Below are 25,226 nucleotides of genomic sequence, written 5' to 3'. Positions count from 1 at the left end.
ATGAGGAGAGGGGTGATAGGGTGAGAGGAAAAGGGGAGAGAGAGGATGAGCGGATGAAGGGAGGGGGGTGAGAGGATGAGGAGAGGGGTGAGAGGGTGAGCGGATAAGGGGAGAGAGAGGATGAGAGGATGAAGGGAGGGGGGTGAGAGGATGAGGAGAGGGGTGATAGGGTGAGAGGAAAAGGGGAGAGAGAGGATGAGCGGATGAAGGGAGGGGGGTGAGAGGATGAGGAGAGGGGTGAGAGGGTGAGCGGATAAGGGGAGAGAGAGGATGAGAGGATGAAGGGAGGGGGGTGAGAGGATAAGGGGAGAGAGAGGATGAGAAGGGGTGCAACAATCTTGGAATGTTTAGGAGGAGCAGTAAGATCAGTATTGCTCGCCATGTACAGTATGACTACAGGTCAGTTATTTATAAATGATCTGACCATTACGTCATTTGTTCTAAATTTCACTCCAAGCGTGCACCACTTTGCAATATTTCGTATTAAAAAAATCATATAATTCATGTTAAAAAAATCACTATTTCCTTAAAAAATCCTTAGAAGGGCACTCCCTCCCACCCACTCCCAAAACCCCTCCCCAGACGTTTTACGAAACAATATAAATTGGTGCAAATTGTATTGCATTGTATGTCTTTGTTTATATAGCGCCATAAATATACATAGCGCTTCACAGTAGTAATACATGTTGTAATCATATAAATAACAAATAATATAAATAACAGGTCATGGGAATAAGTGCTTCAGACATAAAAGTAACATTAAGGAAGAGGAGTCCCTGCCCCGAGGAGCTTACAATCTAATTGGTAGGTAGGGAGAACGTACAGAGACAGTAGGAGGGAATTCAGGTAAGTGCGTCTGCAAAGGGCCAAGCTACTGTATATGTGTCTTGTGTCCAGAATATCCACAGTGCTATTCATATGCTTCTTTAAGCAAATGTGTCTTAAGTTGGGTCTTAAAGGTGGATAGAGAGGATGCTAGTTGGGTACTGAGAGGAAGGGCATTCCAGAGGTCCGGGGCAGTAAGTGAGAAAGGTTTAAGCCGGGAGAGGGCTTTAGATACAAAGGGGGTAGAAAGAAGACATCCTTGAGAAGAACGCAAGAGTCGGGATGGTGCATAGCGAGAAATTTGGGCTGAGATGTAAGGAGGGGCAGAAGTGTGTAAAGCTTTAAAAGTGAGGAGGAGAATTGAGTGTGAGATGCGGGATTTGATCGGAAGCCAAGAGAGTGATTTCAGAAGAGGAAATGCTGAGACAGATCTAGGAAAGAGTAGAGTGATTCTGGTAGCAACGTTTAGGATAGATTGCAGGGGAGACAGGTGAGAGGCAGGGAGGCCGGACAGCAGGAGGTTACAGTAATCAAGACGGGAGAGAATGAGGGCCTGAGTCAGAGTTTTAGCAGTCGAGCAACAGAGGAAAGGGCGTATCTTTGTGATATTGCGGAGGAAAAGCGACAAGTTTTAGTGGACAAATTGGTGAATACTTGGAGTGAAATTTAGAAAAAAAATTACGTAACAGTCAGGTCCTTTATAAATAACATTCTTCCCCACCAACCATTCTCGCGCGTCGCACCTTTCACCATTGTGCCCAGTATTTTTTGGACAAGCCACCTGGCAACCCTAATCAAGAGGAATTCTGGGACGTGGCTGTTCACAGGAATGAGAGGAGTTACGGGGAAGTTACGCAAAGCACGGACGACAATGCAATATGCTGAATACATTTCTGTCACTTCCAATCCTTTTGCCCCACGTTTTGTCCGCGAGGTCGTGACCTCGGCCATAATGGAAGTGCAGACAGTGGCGTGTTTGCGAGGTTAAATGTAGCTGATATTTTTTGTAAACAAATCACACACGTATGTGTAAATATATATATTTTTCCACTTTTTCACGTTTTTCCATGGTTAAGAAATGCTTGCGAGGGTTTTTTACAATCTTTATTTAAAGATTGTCAGTCCGCTAACTCCCGGGCAGATTGTTCTTTTTCCGCGCATTGTTTTCTTTACAAAGTACTTCTGAAGCCATCTTTTACCCAAACAGATAATCAAATAAGTAGCTGACTAAGGTCCTGTGTTCTCAAAAAAATGCAAAATATTCATATTAATGTTTCACACGATACAAATCGATAAAACGGTTACTTAAAAGCAGCAAAACATGAAATCTTATGGGGTCTTTTTTTTTTAAATCCGTTCCGTTCTGTGTTTTTTTATTTTATTATTTTTTTTTTAATTCGCCTCATGCCATTTTTAATCAGTTTTAATATACTGAGCATCCTTTGATTTCTGTAGCAGGATTTAGCCCACCTCCCCAGCAGTGCAAGATATTTGCAACACTTTCCTGTTTGTGATAATTTGCTGCCAATATTCCCTGCAGTTTAAGCTGCAAACTAATAATAAGCAATATTACCTTAGTAATATAAGGATACATTGTAGCTGCTGAGTTACCACTGACTGAAGGATTGATTGAAACTGAAAAGTCTCCATTATGTTTGTCACACAATGAGGATAGTTACAGATTTATAACAGGTGCACCAAACGATTGCCAGTTTGGGTAAGAATGTAGAAATACAGTATACATTGTCACATACTATATGGACAATGATACAGTGTCCTATCCATTATAATAACATCTCCCTTTCCTGATGTACATCACAAATATCCTACTTACAGTAACTCGGGTGGGATGCATGATCTATGCAACGTTTTCAAGGATTTAATTTTTCTCTCTGTAAAATCCTCGGTCCCACCTACCTGGGGGAGGCGAGAAGCGCAGCATACCCCATCACATAGAACTCGTGTTTTGCGGGAAGTGCTGGCAAATGAGATGTTCTTTGTAGCAACTATTTTTACTGCATCAAATTTCCTTCTGTTTGTGGATAATTTTGCATGGCAAAGCCCACAGATTAAGTCTCATTGGTGGAGGTTCACTGTACACCGCCCCCTCCCCCCTGTCCCCCGATCAGGCGTTAACTGCAAAGTCAATGGATCCAGGTTGGATAACCCCGCATCGGTGTTACTGTGGTGTTGTATTATTGAAGCGTTCATCTGATCAAACGACATCATTGACTGTTTGTTCCTATGGACTATCTGAGCTCGGCTCTCACCTCTGTCACATCGCCTGCGCCGGCGGCTTCTTATCTGCTGTTTTATTTTGTCTTTCTTTGCAGGCACTGCCTGAGCTCTCCGCTTGACGACCTTCTGTGTCCGCCCACCACGGTGGAGGGACGGAACGACGAGAAGGCTCTGCTGGAGCAGCTCGTGTCCTTCCTCAGCGGCAAAGACGAGACCGAGCTGGCCGAGCTGGACCGGGCCCTCGGGATTGACAAACTAGTGCAGGTAGCTTCACTATCCAAACGTCTGCAGCAGCCTCAGGCACCATGATGCTGGGGATAGACCTTGATGGACAAGATGCATTGGCAGCGAGCCACTGGCACCAACGTAAGGCGGTGTTTTTTGGCAGGATTTTGAACGTAACTTTATCCTTTCTCAACACAAATGACAAATCGCGCCATTCATCGTGCCCTTTGTTTAAGAAGGGGTGCTGTCCCATTATACACCACGCGGCGCCCGGAACTTTACAACGCATTCATTTGAATGGGCTGGAAGGAGTCTTGTGGGCAAGCACCGCTTTGTAGACATGGGCCGATATATATATGTGTGTGTGTGTGTGTGTGTGTGTGTGTGTGTGTGTGTGTGTGTGTGTGTGTGTGTGTGTGTGTGTGTGTGTGTGTGTGTGTGTGTATATATATATATATATATATATATATATATAATGTGTGTGTGTATATATATGTGTATATATATGTATATATATACATGTGTGTGTGTATATATATATATATGTATATATATATATATATATATATATGTATGTGGATATATATATATATATATATACACACACATATATACATATATATATGTATATATGTGTGTGTATATATATATATATATATATATACACATATATATCCACATACATATATATATATATATACATATATATATATATAATATATATATATATATATATATATATATATACACCATAATACTGAGTTAAGTTATGGTGAGTAAAAAAAGTGACAAAAACCCTCCACAGGAAAGCAAATATGCAAATACAACTGTATGCTCATCTGCATGTCTTAAGCAGGTCTGCAACAGCTGTCTGTGGGTGGTTTTCTGGGTATGCACCTTAACCCTGGCTGTGCTCAAAGCTGTGACCATGCAGCAAGCTTAAGCCTACAGGGAACCATGGTAAAAATGGTTTTTGAGGCAAAAAGTGACACTGTGTGCTCATTTGCATGTCATTTCCCAGAATCCCTTGCTGCAGTGGAAGTGCTGGGTGATAATGGTGAAAGGCGGGGTTGCAGACCTGCTAAGACATGCAAATGAGCATACAGTAATATTTCCATTTGCTTTGCTGTGGAGGGTTTTTGTCACTTTTTTTTACCCACCATAACTTAACTGTGTATATATATATATATGTATATCTATAACTATATATCTATCTACACATAATTAGTGCAGGTACTGTAAGTAGAAGGCAGGCATACCATATCCTGTATCAAAAAATTAAAAATGTATTGGAACATATCGATGTCTATAGAAAGGCTTCATAGCTCGCCGAAACATCGATATGCTCGAATTCATTTTTATATTTTTAATACAAGACCTGACGTGTGTGTAATTCATCCCAAGTGGGCAGGCAGCTGTAAATGCAATATATTTGCCCATCATACAGTGTGTGCTTGTGTATGGTTATATCTGTGTTATGTGTGTGTAAGATTATATTTGTGTGTGTGTATGTATGGTTATATTTGTGTTGTGTGTGTGTGGGGGTGCGTATGGTTATATTTGTGGTGTGTGTATGTATGGTTATATTTGCGTTGTGTGTATGTATTGTTATATTTGTGGTGTGTGTATGTATGGTTATATTTGTGGTGTGTGTATGTTTGGTTATATTTGCGTTGTGTGTCTGTATTGTTATATTTGTGGTGTTTGTATATGTATGGTTATATTTGTGGTGTGTGTATGTATGGTTATATTTGCGTTGTGTGTGTGTGTGTATGTATGGTTATATTTGCTTTGTGTGTATGTATGGTTATATTTGTTGTATGTGTATATGTATGGTTATATTTGTGGTGTGTGTATATGTATTGTTATATTTGTGTTGTGTGTATGTATGGTTATATTTGCATTGTGTGTGTGTGTGTGTGTGTGAGTGTGTGTGTGTGTGTGTGTGTGTGTATGTATGGTTATATTTGCGTTGTGTGTATGTATGGTTATATTTGCGTTGTGGGTCTGTATTGTTATGTTTGTGTTATGTGTATGTATGGTTCTATTTCTGGTGTGTGTGTGTATGTATGGTTATATTTGCGTTGTGTGTATGTATGGTTATATTTGCGTTGTGGGTCTGTATTGTTATGTTTGTGTTATGTGTATGTATGGTTCTATTTGTGGTGTGTATGTGTATGTATGGTTATATTTGCGTTGTGGGTCTGTATTGTTATATTTGTGTTATGTGTATGTATGGTTCTATTTCTGGTGTGTGTGTGTATGTATGGTTATATTTGCGTTGTGTGTCTGTATTGTTATATTTGTGTTGTGTTTGTCCCGTAGGGAGGCGGTCTGGATGTCCTCAGTGACCGGTTTCACCAGCAGTCGTCTGTAGCCCCTGTGCTAATGGAGCAGAAGCCCAGCATGTATCACCAGCATTACCCCTCCCCTACCCCCGGCCTCCCCAGCCCATTCTCCAGCATGGTCAGGCAGAAAACTGCTTTCGGGACCATGCCAGTTCAGGTACCGCCACCCCAACCTCGAGGCGCCTATCCAAACGCCATGGCTATGCAGCCGAGGCAAGTACTGACCCGGCCCGGAACAGCATCCAACCAGCTCCGTATGCAGCTGCAGCAAAGGCTTCAAGGGCAGCAGCAGGTAAAGTGACCCTGCCCGGGAGAAAGAGAACGCATTTCAATATGCTGCGACATTGTGGGGAGCGGGAGGCACAGTGGCGTGGGCGAGAGGGTAGTGCTGATCCACAGTCAGAGCGATGTGATCAGAGCGCTCCCTGTTTGAGTGCTGTGCGTGGGGTACATGTGCAGAGTAAGAGAGTATGTGTTATCCTAAGGGGATCGTTGTGAATGAGCGGGGTTTGTAGCTGTGGGAACCTACTGTATCAAAGCCACTGCTTCCTCTGGCAGAAAAACTGCAGCTGTTCTCCATACTCCTTAAAAAACGAACAAACCGCGTAGGAAGGGGCTGGAGGAGCGTAGACGTTAAAACACAGCCTTTGAAGTAGGTGTCGGCTCTTCTTGTGACCTTGGGCAAGTCACTTTATCTCTCCATGCCAAAATTAGAGTGTGAGCTCTGCAGGGCAGGGACTCACTGTGCCTGCAGACATTTTATGTACAGCGCTACGTCCACTGTCGGCGCTATGTAAGAAAGAACATTGCGTACAGAGAAGGGATCCCTCTAAACATACAAATTGTTAAAAGGACACAGTTAACAAGAAAAAGTGTATTTATTTGATGTACTTTTGGGGGAGTGACACAGATTGTGGTTCAGTGAGATATTTGTGCTCGGATTGGAAGTGCAGACTAAACACACACATGTTTGACGCAAGCTTTAGGATAAGGTTATCCTGCCTCGAAGGATACCACTACCCTGTCTGTCCTGCCTCGCAGCATAATGTAGAACAGGGGCAACTCCATTCCTCAAGGGCCACCAACAGAACAGGTTACCAGGATATCCCTGCTTCAGCACAGGTGATTGAGCCACCTGTGCTGAAGCTGGGATATCCTGACAACCTGATCTGTTGGTGGCCCTTGAGGACGGGAGTAGGCGCACAGAGCACAGGGAAGCCCTGGACATGATACTGTATTTTGCTGCTGACATGTTCTTTTTTTTTTTTGTCTTTATGTAAAACTCAAGCTTCTGCATCAGAACCGTCAAGCCATCCTCAATCAGTTTGCTGTTGGCAATGCAGTGCCCATGGGTTTGAGGCCGGGTATGCAACAAGCCATCTCTCCCCAGGTAATGCCAGGACACCCTGCACTTCTCACACAGCTCCATACCTCTATTCTCCTGACCCGGGTTTCAAAGTGTAGTTCTGCGGTCTCACAAAGGGGCTGTTCTATCACGTCAGAACACTGTGTCCAGATCCACATGTCAGAACACGGTGTCCAGATCCACATGTCAGAACACGGTGTCCAGATCCACATGTCAGAACACGGTGTCCAGATCCACATGTCAGAACACGGTGTCCAGATCCACATGTCAGAACACGGTGTCCAGATCCACATGTCAGAACACGGTGTCCAGATCCACATGTCAGAACACGGTGTCCAGATCCACATGTCAGAACACGGTGTCCAGATCCACATGTCAGAACACGGTGTCCAGATCCACATGTCAGAACACGGTGTCCAGATCCACATGTCAGAACACGGTGTCCAGATCCACATGTCAGAACACGGTGTCCAGATCCACATGTCAGAACACGGTGTCCAGATCCACATGTCAGAACACGGTGTCCAGATCCACATGTCAGAACACCGTGTCCAGATCCACATGTCAGAACACCGTGTCCAGATCCACATGTCAGAACACGGTGTCCAGATCCACATGTCAGAACACGGTGTCCAGATCCACATGTCAGAACACCGTGTCCAGATCCACATGTCAGAACACGGTGTCCAGATCCACATGTCAGAACACGGTGTCCAGATCCACATGTCAGAACACGGTGTCCAGATCCACATGTCAGAACACGGTGTCCAGATCCACATGTCAGAACACCGTGTCCAGATCCACATGTCAGAACACCGTGTCCAGATCCACATGTCAGAACACCGTGTCCAGATCCACATGTCAGAACACCGTGTCCAGATCCACATGTCAGAACACCGTGTCCAGATCCACATGTCAGAACACCGTGTCCAGATCCACATGTCAGAACACCGTGTCCAGATCCACATGTCAGAACACCGCGTCCAGATCCACACGTCACAACACCGCTTCCAGATCCACACGTCAGAACACTGTGTCCAGATCCACACGTCACAGCACTGCGTCCAGATCCACATGTCACAGCACTGCATCCAGATCCACATGTCACAGCACTGCGTCCAGATCCACATGTCAGAACATCTTATCCGCCGGCAAATTCAGATTCTGTGTTTGAGATTTCGTCATAGAGGTATCACAGCCTGAGTTAAATCTGACTACTTTAAGCGAGATAATATGTTATTTACAAAACATTTGTTCTCTTTGGGACAATCTGCCCTCGTTCTGCTCTGTTGGACTTTGATGCACGGGTGTGTGTGCCAGGCGTAGCCGCAATAGTCCCTCTGTTTCCGGATTGGGAAACAGTCCGTTATGGGTACAGCAATGTCCTGGGGCCGCTTGGAGAGCGGCCGCACAGCGGATAAAAACAGTCTGTCCTTGGTGCAATTACCGATGGAGGCTGTCCCCGCTAGTCCGGGGACCGACCTCCACTGGTTAGCGGTGCAAGGGTTAAAGCTATGAGCTCTCTGCGGCAGGCAGAAGCTGCTGGCTGAAGAAATTCTTCAAAAAGTCTTTGGTTGCTTTAACTTGGTTTCTTGGCTCAGGACGCACCAGAGCGTATGGAACGGGCCCCTCACACAGACAGGGATTTAGTTCCGCTAGTTCACTCCGAGACCTGCTGCAAACCAGACCCAGGAGCTTAGTCTCCCGCAAGAGACTCCCAGTACACCCCGCAATGTATGCAGATACAGCCCCCTCAAGAACTGGATGCAGATAGACCGACACAGCCTGAGCTATTGTAAGACACACACACACACACCCTTTTCAACTCTGTCCCATACCCCTGAGAATACCCCCTTTAAATGCCAAAAAGGTCTATCTGTCACCCATATAAATATCTGGAGCCTGCTGCCCAAATTGGATGAACTAAGGGCATGGTGCCTTATGCATAAACCCGAAATCATCATTATCACAGAAACATGGCTAACTCCTAAAACCCTCGATGCAACTATCGTCATTCAGGGATACTCCATTTCTAGGAAATATAGGTCAAATAGAGGAGGAAGGTGTTACTTTATATTGCAGACACCTTACAATCTATGCAGCTAAATTGTCCCCCAAGGTCATCCTCTTTTGAAATCCTAGTTGGCAGAATATGCCTCCCCTTTTCTTAGCCTGTCCAGATTGCTGGCATCTACCGCTCCCCTAAAGCCCCTCTACAGTCCCTGACTGATATCACCCAGTTTCTTGGCTCCATTTCCTCTCTGAATGACAAGTGGGAGCTGTTAGTTTTGGGGATTTCAACTACATTTTGGCTCAACCCTAAAAACAACAAATTCCAGATACAACTCAAGTCACTTAACCTAACGCAACTAATTTCCCAACCCACACGGAGAAACCTGAAATCTCACAATCATTCCTTGCTACACTGGATTCTCTCCTCCAATCCCAGCAGCATCCAATCCTCTGGCATCCTTCCTGACATTTTCAGTGGCCATGCAATAGTGTACTGTGTAAGGAAAATTAAACCGCCCCAATCAAGCCCTAAAGTTCTCCTCACTAGAACATTTAGAAACTTTAACCCACAACAGTTTATGGCTGATCTTACCAGCTGCCCTTGGTACAGAATCGACTTAATTCCCAACCCTGATTCTGCGCTCGACTATTTCCAGTCCGAGTTCTTAAAACCGTGTGATTCCCAATTCCGCAGAATAAGATTACAGGGCTTATAGCACTCTGCCTTGTGGAAAAGCTACAAAGTAACTGGCACTACCAAGGATCTTAATAACTACAGATGCCTGTGGAACATGTGCACAAGGCAAACAAGGCATGCAAAAGCACAGTATTGCTCTGACAATCTTCACCAGAATACATCAAACCCAGCTAACTTCTGGAAGGTTATCAACAATATATTCCAGCCTTCTAACCATCAACACCCAAGTAATTTCACTAAGGGGGATATTACTCTGACAAACCGCACCGACATTGCAAATGCATTCAATGATTACTTTGTGGGGTGTGCCACTAACTTATTAGCGAAATGCAACCCAAACCACAAACATGAATCTCATTCTGAGAGTACCCACATAGCCCCACCCCCTCCCAACACTGCCCACAAGTTTCAATTTGTCCCAATATCTGAAGAGGAGTTTACACAAGCGCTCCTCAAATTACTTCCCAAGTCAACTCTATCCTGTCTGCAGGCCATATCCCCAAGACCTGGAAAACTGCCAGAGTTGTCCCCATCTTCAAAAGTGGGAACAAAAACACTCTCAAACTATAAGCCAATCTCTCTTCTCCCAATGTGATGGTAAGGTAAACTTAGAGGATCCGCCAGAGCTCCACGAATATGCTCCAATAAAGTTCTTTAGTCACATTTCCCAGCCTCTGCATCATTTCATTGGCGGTGCACCGATCCTTTTCTCCTGTGGGAGGAGTACTGCAACGCTCTTCTCCCAATACTATCCAAAGTCATGGAAAAATGTGTCCACTCCCAATTAATCGATTATTATACCAAGACAGATTTCCCTAGCCAATTCCAATCTGGCTTTCGCCCCAAACACTCCACCGTAACTACCCTGCTAAAAGTTTGCAATGAAATCCAGTGTGGAATGGAACGGAGATAACTCACTGGTGCAATATTCCTAGATTTTGCAAAGGCTTTTGATACTGTTGTTCATGTTATCCTGCTTAACAAACTCCAGGGCTCTGGAATAGGGAAGCATGCTTTAAACTGGTTTCAGTCCTACCTATCAGGTAGATCCCAACATGTGTCTATCTCAGGCTCTAATTCCAAACCCTTGGAGTTCACCTGCGATGTGCCCTACTCTTCTCAGTGTTCATCAATGATCATCATCAGCTTGTAAGGAAGCTTCAATACACATGTATGCAGATGACACAATGTTATATGCACACAGCCCTGGCCTCTCCGAACTTGAACACGTATTTCAATCTGACTCTTTGAGACTTGAAAATTGGATTTCTCAAAACAAACTGTTTTTAAAAACTGACATGACTGTAACAATGGTATTTGGGACCAAGGCTAAATTTCTAAAGCTTCCAATGACTGAGCTCCAGATCAGAACCAACGCTAATACCACCCTAACTCCTGTTACTAGTTTTAAATACTTGGGCATATGATTTGACTCCCACTTAACATTTGGGATGCACATTGATACTCTGACATCCAAAACCTATGCCAAACTAGCTGTACTTTACAGGAACAAATCCTCCCTAAGTCTGCTGGTCAGAAAGCGTATCGCATGGCATGCTAATGCCAATTATAGACTATGGAGACATAGTATATGGCTGCACATCCCAAACCCACCTTAGCAAACTTGATACCCTCTACAATTCAATATGCCGTTTTGTCCTCCAATGCAACTACAACACACATCACAGCAAAATGCTCAAAGAACTTGATTGGTCATCACGTGAGTCTAGGCGCAAAGTTCACCTTTCCTGTCTTGCCTTCAAACACTTTCTGCGCAAGCTACCCGCCTATCTGAACAAGCTCCTCACCCCTACCACATGCAGCACTTATCATCTGAGATCTGACTCCAAAAGACTGTTTATGGTCCCAAGGTTCAGCAAAGTATCCGGCTGCTCCTCCTCCTCTTACCGTGCACCCCAAAACTGGAACAATCTACCGGAGATTCTCACAGCCGCCACCAGTCTAAGTTCTTTCAAAAGTAAAGCTGTCTCACATTTTAACCTGGTCTGTAACTGTTTCATAAGCCTATAACATATATTATATTTAACTGTGCATGCAATGTCTCGTATATAATGTACAGTATAACCTGCTCACTTATGTAACTATGTATCTGTAACCATAACTCTGTGGCCAGGACATACGTGAAAACGAGAGGTAACTCTCAATGTATTACTTCCTGGTAAAACATTTTATAAATAAATAATACTGTCTGTCTCACCGTGCACCTGTCTCTCTGCAGCCTCCCCTCAACGCTCAGATGCTGGCTCAGCGACAACGGGAACTGTACAGCCAGCAGCATCGTCAGCGCCAGCTCATGCAACAGAGAGCCATGCTCATGCGGCAGCAAAGCTTCGGGAACAACCTCCCACCGGCGACCGGGCTCCCTGTCCCGATGGGAGCTTCCCGGCTCCCACAGGGGCCTCCCCAACAATTCCCTTACCCCCACAGCTACGGTACGAACCCTGGAAACCCACCCCCCTCCACCAGTCCCTTTTCACCCATGGCGACAACCCCAGAGGCCGCGCTCCCGAGTCGTGGAGGGGGCAGCGGAGGGGGCATGGTGAACAGGGGCATGATGGGAAATGTCGGAGGACAGTTTGACTCTGGGATGAATCCTCAGATGCAGCAAAACGTCTTCCAGTATCCAGGCACAGGTATAAATGCAATAACTCATTATTATTTCTTTATTCCTATTAATATCAATTACAGTCGTGTGTGTACAGGCATACCCCGGTTTAAGGACACTCACTTTAAGTACACTCGCGAGTAAGTACATCTCGCTCAATAGGCAAACGGCAGCTCGCGCATGCGCCTGTCAGCACGTCCTGAACAGCAATACCGGCTCCCTACCTGTACCGAAGCTGTGCGCAAGCGGGGAAACTATAGAGCCTGTTACAAATGTGTTATTTACATCAGTTATGCACGTATATGATGATTGCAGTAAGGTACATGCATCGATAAGTGGGGAAAATTTAGTGCTTCACTTTAAGTACATTTTCGCTTTACATACATGCTCCGGTCCCATTGCGTACGTTAATGCGGGGTATGCCTGTATATATATATGTGTGTGTGTGTGTGTGTGTGTGTGTGTGTGTGTGTGTGTGTGTGTGTGTGTGTGTGTGTGTGTGTGTGTGTGTGTGTGTGTGTGTGTGTGTGTGTGTGTGTGTGTGTGTGTATACAAATGTAGTTTTTCATTTTGAGGTGTAACTAATTGCACATTATGGTGGATGGGACGAATCTCTGGGAATGTCCACATGACAATGAGCGCCGTCAGAAGGCTCTATCTTTCTCCTGCAGGTATGGGACAGCAGGGGGATTCGACGTTTTCACCATCTCTGAGTCCAACCAGCCCGCTGATGTCGCCCCGCATCCCTCCGTCTCAGAGCCCCATGCTCCAGCAGACTCAATCCACGCCGGGGTACCAGTCACCTGACCTCAAGACCTGGCAGCAGAGTACAATGGGGAGCCCGAGGTGGGCACCGGGCTTTTCTATGGCGGTGGTTTGATTTCAAGTTTATAACCAATGGGGTTAAAAGCAATCTTCTTTTTCTTTTTTATTACTCAAACCTGAAAGTAGGGACGTCCTCCTGTATATAAGAGGGATTGAGATACATACAGCCCATTGTCACATGTTGTGCTATAATCCGATATATCATTCCAGCATTACCACGGTGTGTTATACAAAATGTTGTGTTATCCGTGTAGCTAATGGCATAGGTGACATCTGTATGTGTGGGTTAACATGACACTGAGAATAGGGTCTTCCATAGTTTCCCCAAGCTATGGCTATGAAATCCTCCTAACTGCGCATTACTTTTAATGCAAGAAGGTGAATAAGGATATATAGACGATGTGAAGACATTGCAGGCGGTGTACACATCGGCCGGAAATGATCACAGCCCAGCGTGGCGCACTGCGTCTGTTCTGGAGGTCACTGCCATTGGCTTTGATAAATCCGGCGCCGGCGAGTGTTATTCAGTAAACTGCGATAGTGCAGGTGGGGTCACTATCGCAATGTAATGAATAAGCACTACTGCCTGTGTATAAAGCCGCGTTTATAGTGAGTGCTACAGACGGCTTCTCTACGAGGCTGCCCATAGTGTGCGCAACCGCGCCAACGGCCGGGTCACGTGCGCGGGTCGGCCAATGAGGGCGCGAGCCACTCACGTGATGTCACGGCCACACCTCCGCCTCCCCGTCGCGCAAAGCGAAAGCACAAATGGGTGGAGGGAGCGGCGCATGCAGCCCCATGCGATCCGTTGTGCCCCCACTATAAACGCGGCCTTAGGGACAGCGAGCCCGCTGCATTACTAACTAGTGGTAGCTGTTAGCACTTGTTACTGCCACTCTAGTGAATTGCAGCTTTCACTACTTAGTGATTGAGGGGGAAGTGTTTTTGATTCGGGAGTTGATGGCATCTCACAGTATTTGGTTAAATCAGTCATCACCAGCCAGACTTTTGAATTCACTGCAACCCTCCCAATGATGCGGCTTCTACTTGGTATTACAGATATTTTACTGGAGACTCTCTCCTTCCCTCATTCACAGTGTCTTTGGTCAGACGGGACAGACCCAGCCCGCACCCGGTCAGCAGGGAATGTACAATAACATGAGCATCACAGTGTCCATGGGAGGAGGGAACGCCAGTGTCCAGAATGTGAATCAGATGACTGGACAGATGCAGATGAGCTCCCTGCCCATGCAGACCATGAACTCCATGTGCACAGAACAGGTCAGTAAGTAACCTGGCAGGCATTAGAGCACTGATGTATTCATATTGCCCATTAGCTGGAGCACCCCATTGGCTTATCAACACTTGATTATATAAGAGGTTCTGGAAACCTGGCTGTAACTGCATTTACATTTACACAGTTCACATGATGGCAGTGCTTGTAAAATTGATTTTTGTTATACAGAATCGTTCTTCAACGATGCACTAAAATCACATAATAATTTGTTTCCCGCAGGGGAATTGTGCAGGTTAGTCTGATGTAACTCCGTACTAACTTGTTTCTAAAAGACGGGAGAAAAGTCTCATTTAAAAGATTGAATATGAAAACCTCTTCTCCTTGCAATGCATTGTCATCTCCTCTGGCAGCAAGTGCTAGCCCAGAGATCTGTAGAGGTCAGTTGCATTTGTGCAGCGTGTACTTTTTTAGTACAGAGATGACACCACGAGGTTATGGTGGATAAAGAAGTCACGCAAACCCTGCACGGTACCAAGTGCAGAAAAGGTGGAGAACAAAGTGCATCCACAGGTCTGCTGGTCTCCAGATCTGCTTCATTCACCCCGTCAAATGCCATATAGTGCATCCACAGGTCTGCTGGCCTCCAGATCTGCTTCATTCACCCCTTCAAATGCCATATAGTGCATCCACAGGTCTGCTGGCCTCCAGATCTGCTTCATTCACCCCGTCAAATGCCATATAGTGCATCCACAGGTCTGCTGGCCTCCAGATCTGCTTCATTCACCCCGTCAAAGGCCATATAGTGCATCCACAGGTCTGCTGGCCTCCAGATCTGCTTCATTCACCCCGTCAAATGCCATATAGTGCATCCACAGGTCTGCTGGCCTCCAGATCTGCTTCATTCACCCCGTCAAAGGCCATATAGTGGTTAAGCGGCAGGCGAGGATTCTGGGTAGGGACAGGAGTGTCACTATTAGCTTCCTATTCCATTCCTACAGCTTTGGCCTGCTGTATAGTACAGCTTGTATAGCTAAGTCTGGGACTTTGAATATGAAATCAGTGGACTTGTTTCGTCCTCTTGGACTTGGTTACTGAATACAAAGATGTATTTGTTGCAGCAGGGGAATGATACGGCCATGGGACCGACTGGACTTTACTGCAACCAGCTCTCCTCAACAGATCTGCTGAAATCTGAGTCAGAGACTGGCCAGGTAAATGACTCTCTACCAGGCATCAATGTGAACATCTGTACTGTAGACTATCCCCCCTTGTAGGCAGTGTCCATGGGACAAGTGGCCAGAGTGATGGAGTTGCCAAGCAGGGCACTGGAAGACTCTCTCATAGTCATAGAATTAAAGACCTACTGACCAGCATCTGAACATCTCTTATCGGGGACATTGAGAAGGTGAATCAGGAGAGGTGTTCCATTTCTATTTGATACGTGGTAGGGAAAGGGGAAAATAGAAAAGTCATACATTGCACAGCCAAGTTACAAAGATGGGCCATATGAATTAATATGTGTGGTAATGCACCGACTCCGGCTTAGACTTCACTAATGTAGCAAAGACCGAATACCCACAAGAGTATTTGCGTGTGTTCCACTGCTTCTTTCATCCCGTTGTCACATCATACAGAGGTTACGCTGCAGACAAGCATTCTGGGTAGTGACCTGCGAATGAGCAACCCAGTATGTGTGTCACTTTCATTTTGTGCAGGGATTGCCGAGAGCTTCCCCCAGCTGCATCACACCGCTTCTGCAGCTAAGCCTGGGACCCACTCCAATGCAAACATGTCAAATACTCTGTTATTAAAGCATTGAATTTGGAATAATGTTACAATTTGGAATAAACTAAAAAAAATATATATATATATATATATATTTCCAATGTGGTCTCGCAAACGTCCACCTGATCGCCTTCACTATCCGCAGAGTTCGTTTTGCAAACCCCCTCTCTTCATTGTCTCAGCAGGTACAAAAGGTCCAGGTATTTGCCGACGTCCAGTGCACGGTGAATCTGGTCGGAGGGGACCCCTACACGAACCCGCCGGGCTCCATGTCCTCGCAGAAAACGATCTCCGGTCCCCAGACACAGCAGGCTCAGCAGAAAAGCCTCTTACAGCAGCTGCTCACCGAATGACCGCTCGCCCACCTCGGGCCTGAGGAAGGCAAGCGAGACCCAGTGATAACATGGACTCAGCTATAGAATTATATATATACCCATATATATTTTTGCTGAGATGTTGGATATCTCAAACTGCAGCCATCCTTTCGGGTCGGAAGACTGCGGAGCAAAGAGATATTCGGAGCTGTCGGAACTTCTTCTTTTTTTTTTTCTCTCTTACGTTTGCCGCAGACTTTTTTCTTTTCCCTTTTTACCCCGTCCCCTTTGGGAAACGCACGGACAGCGTCGGACGTTTGGAGAGAGAGAGAGAGAGAGCTGCAGGGCTGGACAATCGGACATTGAGTCCCCTATGGAGCCAAATGACAGATGATAATTATTTTTGTACGTGGTCGATGTGATGACACTGAACGGATCGGGCGTTTTCAGGCGCTCGGGAGAGAATGTCGCATGAGAACTCAGTTTCAGCTGGTTCTGTCACTGATATGGAACCTGGCGGAGAGGAGGGTTCTGGGTAATTTACGGGTGGCGGGGATGGGGGGGGAGGGAGAAAGAAAAAATATATATTATAACGAGGTAAAGCGCATCTTTGTTGCAGCTGAAGTGCATTTGTAGAGTTATCTCTGGCTTGTATGTACAATCATGTGTTTTCTAAGTGCGAGGCCTGCTTTGCGCACCTTTTAGGGCCTGTTTTTAACCCCTCTGCTGCTGGAGCAGCGCACGGGGCAGCCCGCAATATTTTCATGGCGTTGACGAATTTCTCGAAAAACCGTGAAAAAATCTTTCTTTACAGTGAAAAACAAATCCTTGAAATAATGTCACGGAGCAGACTTGTTTCCTTTCCAGCAGCTGCACATAGGGGTCAGTGGAGAGTCGCCAATCTTCCTTTACATATGGGATTGTTCGCTCCTGAGCGACCATGTTATGCAGGAGCTGCATTGGTCTTGGGACACTGCAGGAGATTAGCTGCATTCAAATCACCTTGTCAATGGACATTCGTGGCCCCCCCCCCCCCCCCCAATGGTGTGGCAGCCTGACGATAAGCAAACGCCTGCGATATTACCACCGCGGCTCCCACCAGGCCTTCGCCACTAATAGGGCAGCGATGTATTGCGAAGGGGACGAAGGGCTGCGGCGAACTTCATTTTGGGCGCCCACTCTGATGCTTCACTAAGGAGGTTATTCATTAGGGTGGGATAGGACTGGTGGGCCACTACCGCACGGAAACGCCTTTTCAAGGCTGTAGCCCCCCACGGCCAGTGCTATTGCACCTTAATGAGCCCTTAAGCCAGGTTGGGCCAACTCCAGTCCTCAAGGGCCACCAACGTCTTGTCAAGATATCCCTGATTCAGCACAGGTGGCTCAGTCGGAGACAGACACTGATTGAGCCACCTGCGCTGAAGCAAGGATATCCTGACCACCTGACCCGTTGGTGGTCTTTGAGGACGGGAGATGGCCACGCCTGGCTGCAGCCTTCAAGGCTCTGAAGCAGAGAAATGTTGAAATGTTGTCAGCAGGTCGTCCTTTACCCAGACACCGTGGCGGGATATGACGAGCGCTGCAGGGTTCTGTTGCTTTGGGTTGGAATGTTGGCAAAACAGAGGTAACCGCTGAGCACCCTAAAATAAACCGAACACCAATGGTAAAGCGGGGCAGTGGACCTTAACCCCTTACGCTGCCAGCGAGGCTAACCGCGCATTGCAGGCCCCTTTGGCAGCAAAGGGTTACTTGCCCAAACCCCATTCATGCAACTGGGAAGACACAGAGGGAGTGTGGTCGTCCTGCCCATGTGACACAGCGCGTTAAAGGCTCGCTACTAGATTCAGCCACGTAAAGAAAAGCCAGTTACAGCCCTCCTCTCATGCAGGACAGTTTGCTAAGGTGACCAAACAGAGTTGGTGGCACAGCCTACATATTGTTGACGGGGCAGTAAGCCTGCACTCCGTGCCTGGCCGCGGTGGAATAACATGAGGTCTGGCAGTGGCAGGGACCTGTGTAACATCACTGAGAATACACCACTAACCAAAGAGTAGAATGTTTGTCTTGCTTTGGCATCCTCTCCCCTAACGATGTGTATTACTGATCCCTCCATAGCTGCCCAGCTATGTATGCAGCACCCGGGACAGACCAAACCCCCTGCTCCCGGCGTCTACCACTGGCAGTGTTACCGCTGCGATATTCTGCACTATGCTAGCACTCGGGGCGGTAATAACCGGCCGGGCTTTATTCTTCTCCATCGCTTTCCGATGAGTTTGACTGAACTAAGCCTTAGATGTTAATAGCACTTAGATGGGTGCATTAAAAAATAAAAATTAAGAAGTGTACCTGTCTGTTTAACCATCTCCATATACTCCAAGGTGAAACCCACCGTGGATTTTCTTTTATTTATTACCACTCACTCTTTAAAAATGGCTGCCAATGGGGAATGCCTTACAGTGCTGCCCTAATCACTGAAACTTGAGGAATGCTTCAGCATTTCCTCCTTCCATAATGAGCGCCCCTCATTCCCGCTTTATATAAGCAGTATGTATTACATATTACACAGATCGAAGCCCTTCCGTTTTCAGTTTAGCTGCCACCCTCCAGTAAGATTAGAGTCCAGTCCTGATTTCCAAAGTCTCCATCTTCCCCAGGAATACGTGACAAGCGCGCACCAGAATGTTCGGCGATGAGAGCTGCAAAACCAGGACTGTATTATCCTCTCGCGATGGCCCGGAGTCAAGTTTGGCGACATTGGCCTCACGCACGCGCTCTCTCGCCAACGCCCGTCTGCTTCTGAAGGAGACGAGAGGTTCCTCCCTCAATATACGCCTTACGCCTGCAGTATGTATGTTACACAGGGCTTAGCCAATTTCTAGCAGCCAGCAATGGCGTCTCTCGCACACAGCAAGTGCATTCAGCTGCAGTTTAGAAGTCATTTACAGTTGTCAATAATGACCATTTAAATGCAATGCTTCATGATTTTTCCTCTTTTGTCTAGATCAGGGGTGGACAACTTCAGTCCTCGAGGGCCAGCAACAGGTCTTCTAGGATATCCCTGCTTCAGCACAGGTAGTGCAGTCTTCGACTGAGCCACTGATTGAGCCACCTGTGCTGAAGCAGGGATATCCTGAAAACCTGACCTGTTGGTGACCCTTGAGGACCGGAGTTGGCCACTCCTGTTGTATTCCATGCCTGCTTTTGCAAGGCGAAATTAACCAGCGTGCCCTGGGTTCAGGATCATGAAATCCCTATGTCTCTCTTTGCGCCCTCCCCCCCCCCCCCCGGCACCAATGTTAGATTGTAAGCTATACGGGACAGACCTGTACCTCAATACTTAGGTTACCCCGTCAGCTCTAAATAAGATTTGTTGTAGGCTGGGATCACTTTTAAAGGGAGCGGACATGAGGGTTCTTCCATTGTAGTGTACAGAACTTTCCAAACCTCACAGGTCTTTTCCTGGAAGAAGTAACCTGTAGGGCCCTTTTTACTAAGAAGCGCTGCTCCATAAGTGCATTACTTGCTGGGAATACCTTGCTGCACTAGGGGTTGTGTTGGCGCACTATAAATGGATGCTAATAATCGGGTGTCTCAGGGAGGCCTGTTCCATTCTGCAAGGTGTGGTGTTGAGCAGCACTGCTTTGTAAATATGTTCCTTGGCGTTTTGAAAGCTCTTTACACTACAATGTCATGTATGAAGGACTCCAGTACAGCTACCATCCGTGAAGAAGCAGCAGTCACTACTCCTGTCCCACATACAGTACAAGCATTCGTTGTGCCTAACCGCTCTAGGGTGTCTTATAAATGCTTGAAACCAATGAGGGATGTATACATACTGTATATATATATGCTCTATTGTAATGTAGGAAAGCTTGGGCAATTATAGGATTGTCTTATTCCAGTGATTTCAAGATGACACGAATGGCTACGCCCTCTTGACTTTTGAGGAGTAGTATGACATTTTAAAATAAATAAAAACTGGTTTTGAGGGGGCAGCTGATCTCCTAAACAGGACACTCAAAGTCAACAGAACCCGTACAAATCCCTGCCGACCAATCAGGGAAAAAAATCATTTCCTTTCCACTGCGTTTGTTTAACCCGTTACGCTGCTAAAGGAGGACGAAAAGAGGTTACCCGCCGGCCCCTATCGGCAGCTGTGTGTACATACATTCAGTGCACTCACCACTAAGCATTCTGGGTTAGTGATTAAACGAGAGTGGTTTGTGTCTAGTCCCTGCAAGCAGCTTTCAGATGTGTAGTCTAAGATTATAAAGTAATCGCTTTAACCTGCTGCTAGGATCTTGTACCCTCAAAACGCGCCGTTACAAAGTCCGTAACAATGTAACTTTTACTCAGGATATTCCTACTGCCTGCAGCGGTTTCATGCACCAGGAATCGGACATTTTTGCTTCTCTTACGAGCAGGGCCTTTTATTATTATTATTTTTTTTTTCCTCTCAAATGTAAATGGAAGAAAATCACTATTTACACCAGTATTTTTGAAATGTTGTTTTCTGGGGTAAGGGGGGGTGGGGTGGGGGTTGGGATTTTGTATGGTCACTTTGAACGCATTGTTTTATTCTGTGCTTAAGTTCTTCACAGGCATTGCCGTTGTTGTCTGGTCTCGGTCGCCCTTCATTCCAACCCCCTCCCCCCTGTTACATACCTCAACTATTTCTATGGGTGAGCTCTGTGCTGCCGGACGGCCGCGAAATGCGTTGGAGGCCAATGGCGGCACAGTGGCTAATTATCTACTGCAAGGTTTGTGGCGGCAGTTCATTGTCCGTGGGAACCCTCAGCTACAATACCATATTTACAGCAGCAATCCTGCTTTCCCTTTTTTTTTATTTTATAGAGTTATAGGTGGCTCAACTGAGCCGCTGATTGAGCCACCTGTGCTGAAGCAGGGATATCCTGAAGACCTGTTGGGTGGGGGGGCTTGAGAACTGGAGTTCAGCACCCCTGCTCTAACACAGTAATAACCAACAGGAAAGTGCTAACTCCACAGAGGGCAGCTTGTTAGGGTTTGGACTATGTTGAGGCAGGGGTTGTACTTACCGTTTGTTCTTTTGTTCCACCTACATGGCTTTCCTGTTTCACATGTATTAATAAGACAATGAGAGAGAGAGGGAGAGAGAGGGGGTGAGAGAACGCCCCATCACAGATCTAACATTTCGTCCTTGGGAATAACCATTACATTTATGAGGATATCCACTTTCTAGCTGCTCATTGGGGTCTAGATTCGTATAGTGCATCACTATACTCCTTTCTTGTGTTATTTCTTGGGGCGTGTGGTATACAGTATGGGGGGTATCGCACCCCTGTGTAATTAGAATAACAGAAAGTAAGCGAGCAGAGGATATTAGAAGTTTAGGGTTCAATGTTTCAGAAGACGTTGGGGGGGAGCCTCCCCTGCACATGAACTGCTGCCTCACATCCTCACTGCAGAGGGGAACCCCCGAGCTTTGCGCTGCAGGCCCCTCTGTCAGCGCAGGGGTCCATCATTTCAGTATAAAACAAAACAACAACAAAAAACCTTGCACCTGCTCCGCAGAAACGGCAATGCCTCTGGATGAGACGCTTCCCTAACTGAGCTGGCCATGTATGCTGCTGCAGATAAGAACACACGCTGTAAATAACGCTCATTGTACAACAATTCTCTTTCACTGTAAGGCTTCGGAACCCCGTAAAATAACCAGCATGTCAACATGTTGCATTCTTTCTTTTATTTTTTATTGCTCCATAAGGGCCTTGTTCTTCATAGATCCTACTGCTACAGAAATATATATATATATACACACATTTTTGCGTTTTCGGAAACTCGCTAGGTACAATTTATTCTTACATTTTGGATCGAGCTTCTTCAGCCAGTTGGTTTTCCTAATGTAAAAAGGTAGGGGAGGGGGGGGGGGGGGGGGAACGTACGTTTCAAATATTTTATATTGCAATTGTTTCTTAAGAAAAATAAATAAATAAAAAAAATGCAAATAACGGGATTTTCATAACAAATTACTCCCTCCCCCCCTTCTACAGATAAAGTTAATATGTTTTCTGCTAGGTCAGGAGCGGCCAACTTCAGTGCTCAAGGGCCACCAACAGGTCGGGTTTTCAGGATATAGTCTTTGATTGAGCAACCTGTGCTGAAGCAGGGATATGCTGAAAACCTGACCTGTCGGCAGCCCTTGTGGACAGGAGTTGTTGGTAAACAATTATTGTTCCCATGGGGGGGGGGGGGGGGGGGAAATGACATTTGATATTTTGTTTGAAAGAAATGCTGGCTATTAATCACATGGACGATGAATAATTTATTGTAAAAAGGTAAGTGATCTCGCTTTTAATTTCGTAAGGAAAGCTGCATAACTGAAAATAGGTTTTTTTTTTTAGCATTATTGCTTCTGTTTTCTCCACGTATTTTTTTTTGGACGGGGAAGGAAAGAAAGTGACTGGAATGTGGGAAAAAAATGCAGCAAGTGTATGTGTCGGATATCACGCCCGGTGACACGTTTAGACAGCAACGGCTTTTGGCTACACACACACACAAACACAAACACACACTCACACACATTGATATTCTACAAAGGGCGACTTCATTTTTACCTTATTCCTGCATTTGAAAGAATGATGCATTTGAAGAAAGAGAACAGATTCTAAATTGATTTATGAACTGGCCTGATTCCGGGGGGGAAGTGGGGGGCCTACGGCTTTGCATAGCTTTGTATACCCCCCCCCCCCCCCGGCATCATGCCGGTGTAACCCCTTATAGGCCTCTCTGGCAGGTAAGGGGTTAAGGTGGCTGAATAATATTGCTTTTGCTGTTATATTATTGGCTTTGTTCAATGTTTAATTATTCTGTTTATTGTAAATAAAGTCATTTAAAATCCTGATTTCTTCGCGTCCTCTTTGGATTTATTTGGCGTTGTCGGGGAAGACCTCGTGGGCCTGCAGAACGACGTCGCGGAGGTCACCGGTATTTACCACCACCGTCTGAGACTTCAGTGGCGTCTCACTGGCGAAGATCTGTACTTTGCTATTAAAACACAACGCTTGAGTCGGGTACGCCCGGGCCACATTGATGTTGAGCTTCTGATATTGGTGTCTCTGGTTTCCCAAGTGTGTCACCCTCTTATACTGTATACAGACAGTAAAAAAATGTAGGAAATACAATATGAAATAGTGCAAATTGGTGCATGCTTGGGAGTGAAATTTAGAACAATTGACGTAATGGTCAGATCATTTATAAATAACTGACCTGCAGCCATACTGTACATGGCGAGCAATACTGATCTTACTGCTCCTCACACACATTCCAAGATTGTTGCAACCCCTCCTCATCCTCTCTCTTCCCTTATCCTCTCCCCCTCCCCGTTCATCCTCTCTCATCCCCCCTCCCTTCATCCTCTCTCCCCAGACTTTTTACGAAACAGAATATAAATTGGTGCAAATTGGTGAATACTTGGAGTGAGATTTAGAAAAAAATTACGTAACAATTTATAAATAACATTCTTCCACCCCACCGATTCTCGCGCGTCGCACCTTTCACCATTGTGTCCAGTATTTTGTGGATAAGCCACCTGGCAACCCTATATACAGTGTGTATCACAACCCATGGTAACTTATCTAAGGTGCGTTCCATTCATGAAGTGGTGGCCCAATGTTTAATCACTGGAAAGTGTATGGTCCTGCCACGCAGAAGCAAAGCTCTTTGGCCTTACAGATAATGCAAACTTAATTCTCTTTATTTTCAGTGAAACTCACTTATTGAGTGCCAATCTCGCTGATTTTTAGCCTCAGTGCTACCATACACTGCAATAAAGTCAAATTAAAATCAGTAGTTTTTCATTACAATATAATTCATTTTATTATTATCCTTTCTTTATAAAGCACCAACATATCCTGCAGGGTGGGGGGGGGAGGTAGAAACACAACAGTTACATAAACAAAATGACAAAGATTGAAAACAAATTACTGCAGACAGTTAGGCCGCGGGCATGGTCAGCACTTAGGCGCTGACCCGTGCTGAGCTGCGCTCACGCTCGGCAGTGAGCCCCTTCAGCAGGGGCTCGCGCACGCTTCCACAAGCGTGCAGAAACGTAGCCGACATTAATTTTCTAGTTTGGGAGCGCAGGGCCGGTCACGTGAGCGGTTCGCCCAATGAGGGCGAACCAGCTCCGTGACGTCACTGGGCCGCCCATAGACACGCCCCCGGACGGCACGCGAACGAAGGCCAGGGAAAGCACCCGCTTCTCCCTCAGCGCGCCTCCGCACGGCTGGAGTCAGCCTTACAATGGGTGCTGAGGGTCCTCGTGAGAGGGAATAGGGGGGGGGGGGGCAGGGGAAACGTAGGGTAGAAGTGACTGCTCACTGTGAGATGGGGTATGTCTCAGGTTGGCTTCATTGAAGAGGGAAGTTTTCAGGGAGCTTTAAATATTCTGAAACTTGGGGAAGAGGCTGATGGTGCGTGGTGGGGAATTCCAGAGAGAGAGGGGACAGCACGGGTGTAGGTCATGGGCAGAGTGATGAGGGGAGGGGGCATTTGGAGACCACGACGGAGATTTAAGGGGTGGGGGGCAGGCATCATTGCTGAGGGATTTGTATGTCAGAACTGGACATTTTAGTTTATCTAGAGCAGTGGTGGCCAACTCCAGTTCTCAAGAACCCCCAACAGGTCAGGTTTTAATTATATCCCTGCTTCCGCACAGGTGGTTGTCAAAATGACTTTACCACTGAT

The 25,226-nt window shown here is 46.1% G+C and overlaps 1 protein-coding gene across 9 annotated transcripts in view; it reads left to right on the top strand.

The window, feature by feature from the left end:
* The window catches only part of NCOA1 (nuclear receptor coactivator 1), a 446,052-nt gene extending 422,670 nt beyond the window's left edge, over positions 1–23,382 (top strand). For 5 of the 9 annotated variants that reach the window (XM_075598641.1, XM_075598642.1, XM_075598643.1 and 2 more), the window contains 9 exons: positions 3,159–3,327; positions 5,614–5,928; positions 6,925–7,026; positions 11,952–12,366; positions 13,010–13,184; positions 14,261–14,444; positions 15,519–15,611; positions 16,368–17,034; positions 19,154–23,382. In XM_075598641.1, the coding sequence (XP_075454756.1) occupies positions 3,159–3,327; positions 5,614–5,928; positions 6,925–7,026; positions 11,952–12,366; positions 13,010–13,184; positions 14,261–14,444; positions 15,519–15,611; positions 16,368–16,538 (1,624 nt within the window). In that variant the 3' untranslated portion in view covers positions 16,539–17,034; positions 19,154–23,382. The remainder of the gene's footprint in view (positions 1–3,158; positions 3,328–5,613; positions 5,929–6,924; positions 7,027–11,951; positions 12,367–13,009; positions 13,185–14,260; positions 14,445–15,518; positions 15,612–16,367; positions 17,035–19,153) is intronic. The other 4 variants (XM_075598644.1, XM_075598646.1, XM_075598645.1 and 1 more) reach the window with 4 other exon arrangements.
* Positions 23,383–25,226: the final 1,844 nt, after the last annotated feature.

Source organism: Ascaphus truei, chromosome 4 (assembly GCF_040206685.1).
Source record: "Ascaphus truei isolate aAscTru1 chromosome 4, aAscTru1.hap1, whole genome shotgun sequence".
Classification (NCBI taxonomy): Eukaryota; Metazoa; Chordata; class Amphibia; order Anura; family Ascaphidae; genus Ascaphus; species Ascaphus truei.
This window is presented reverse-complemented; position numbering and strand designations above follow the sequence as displayed.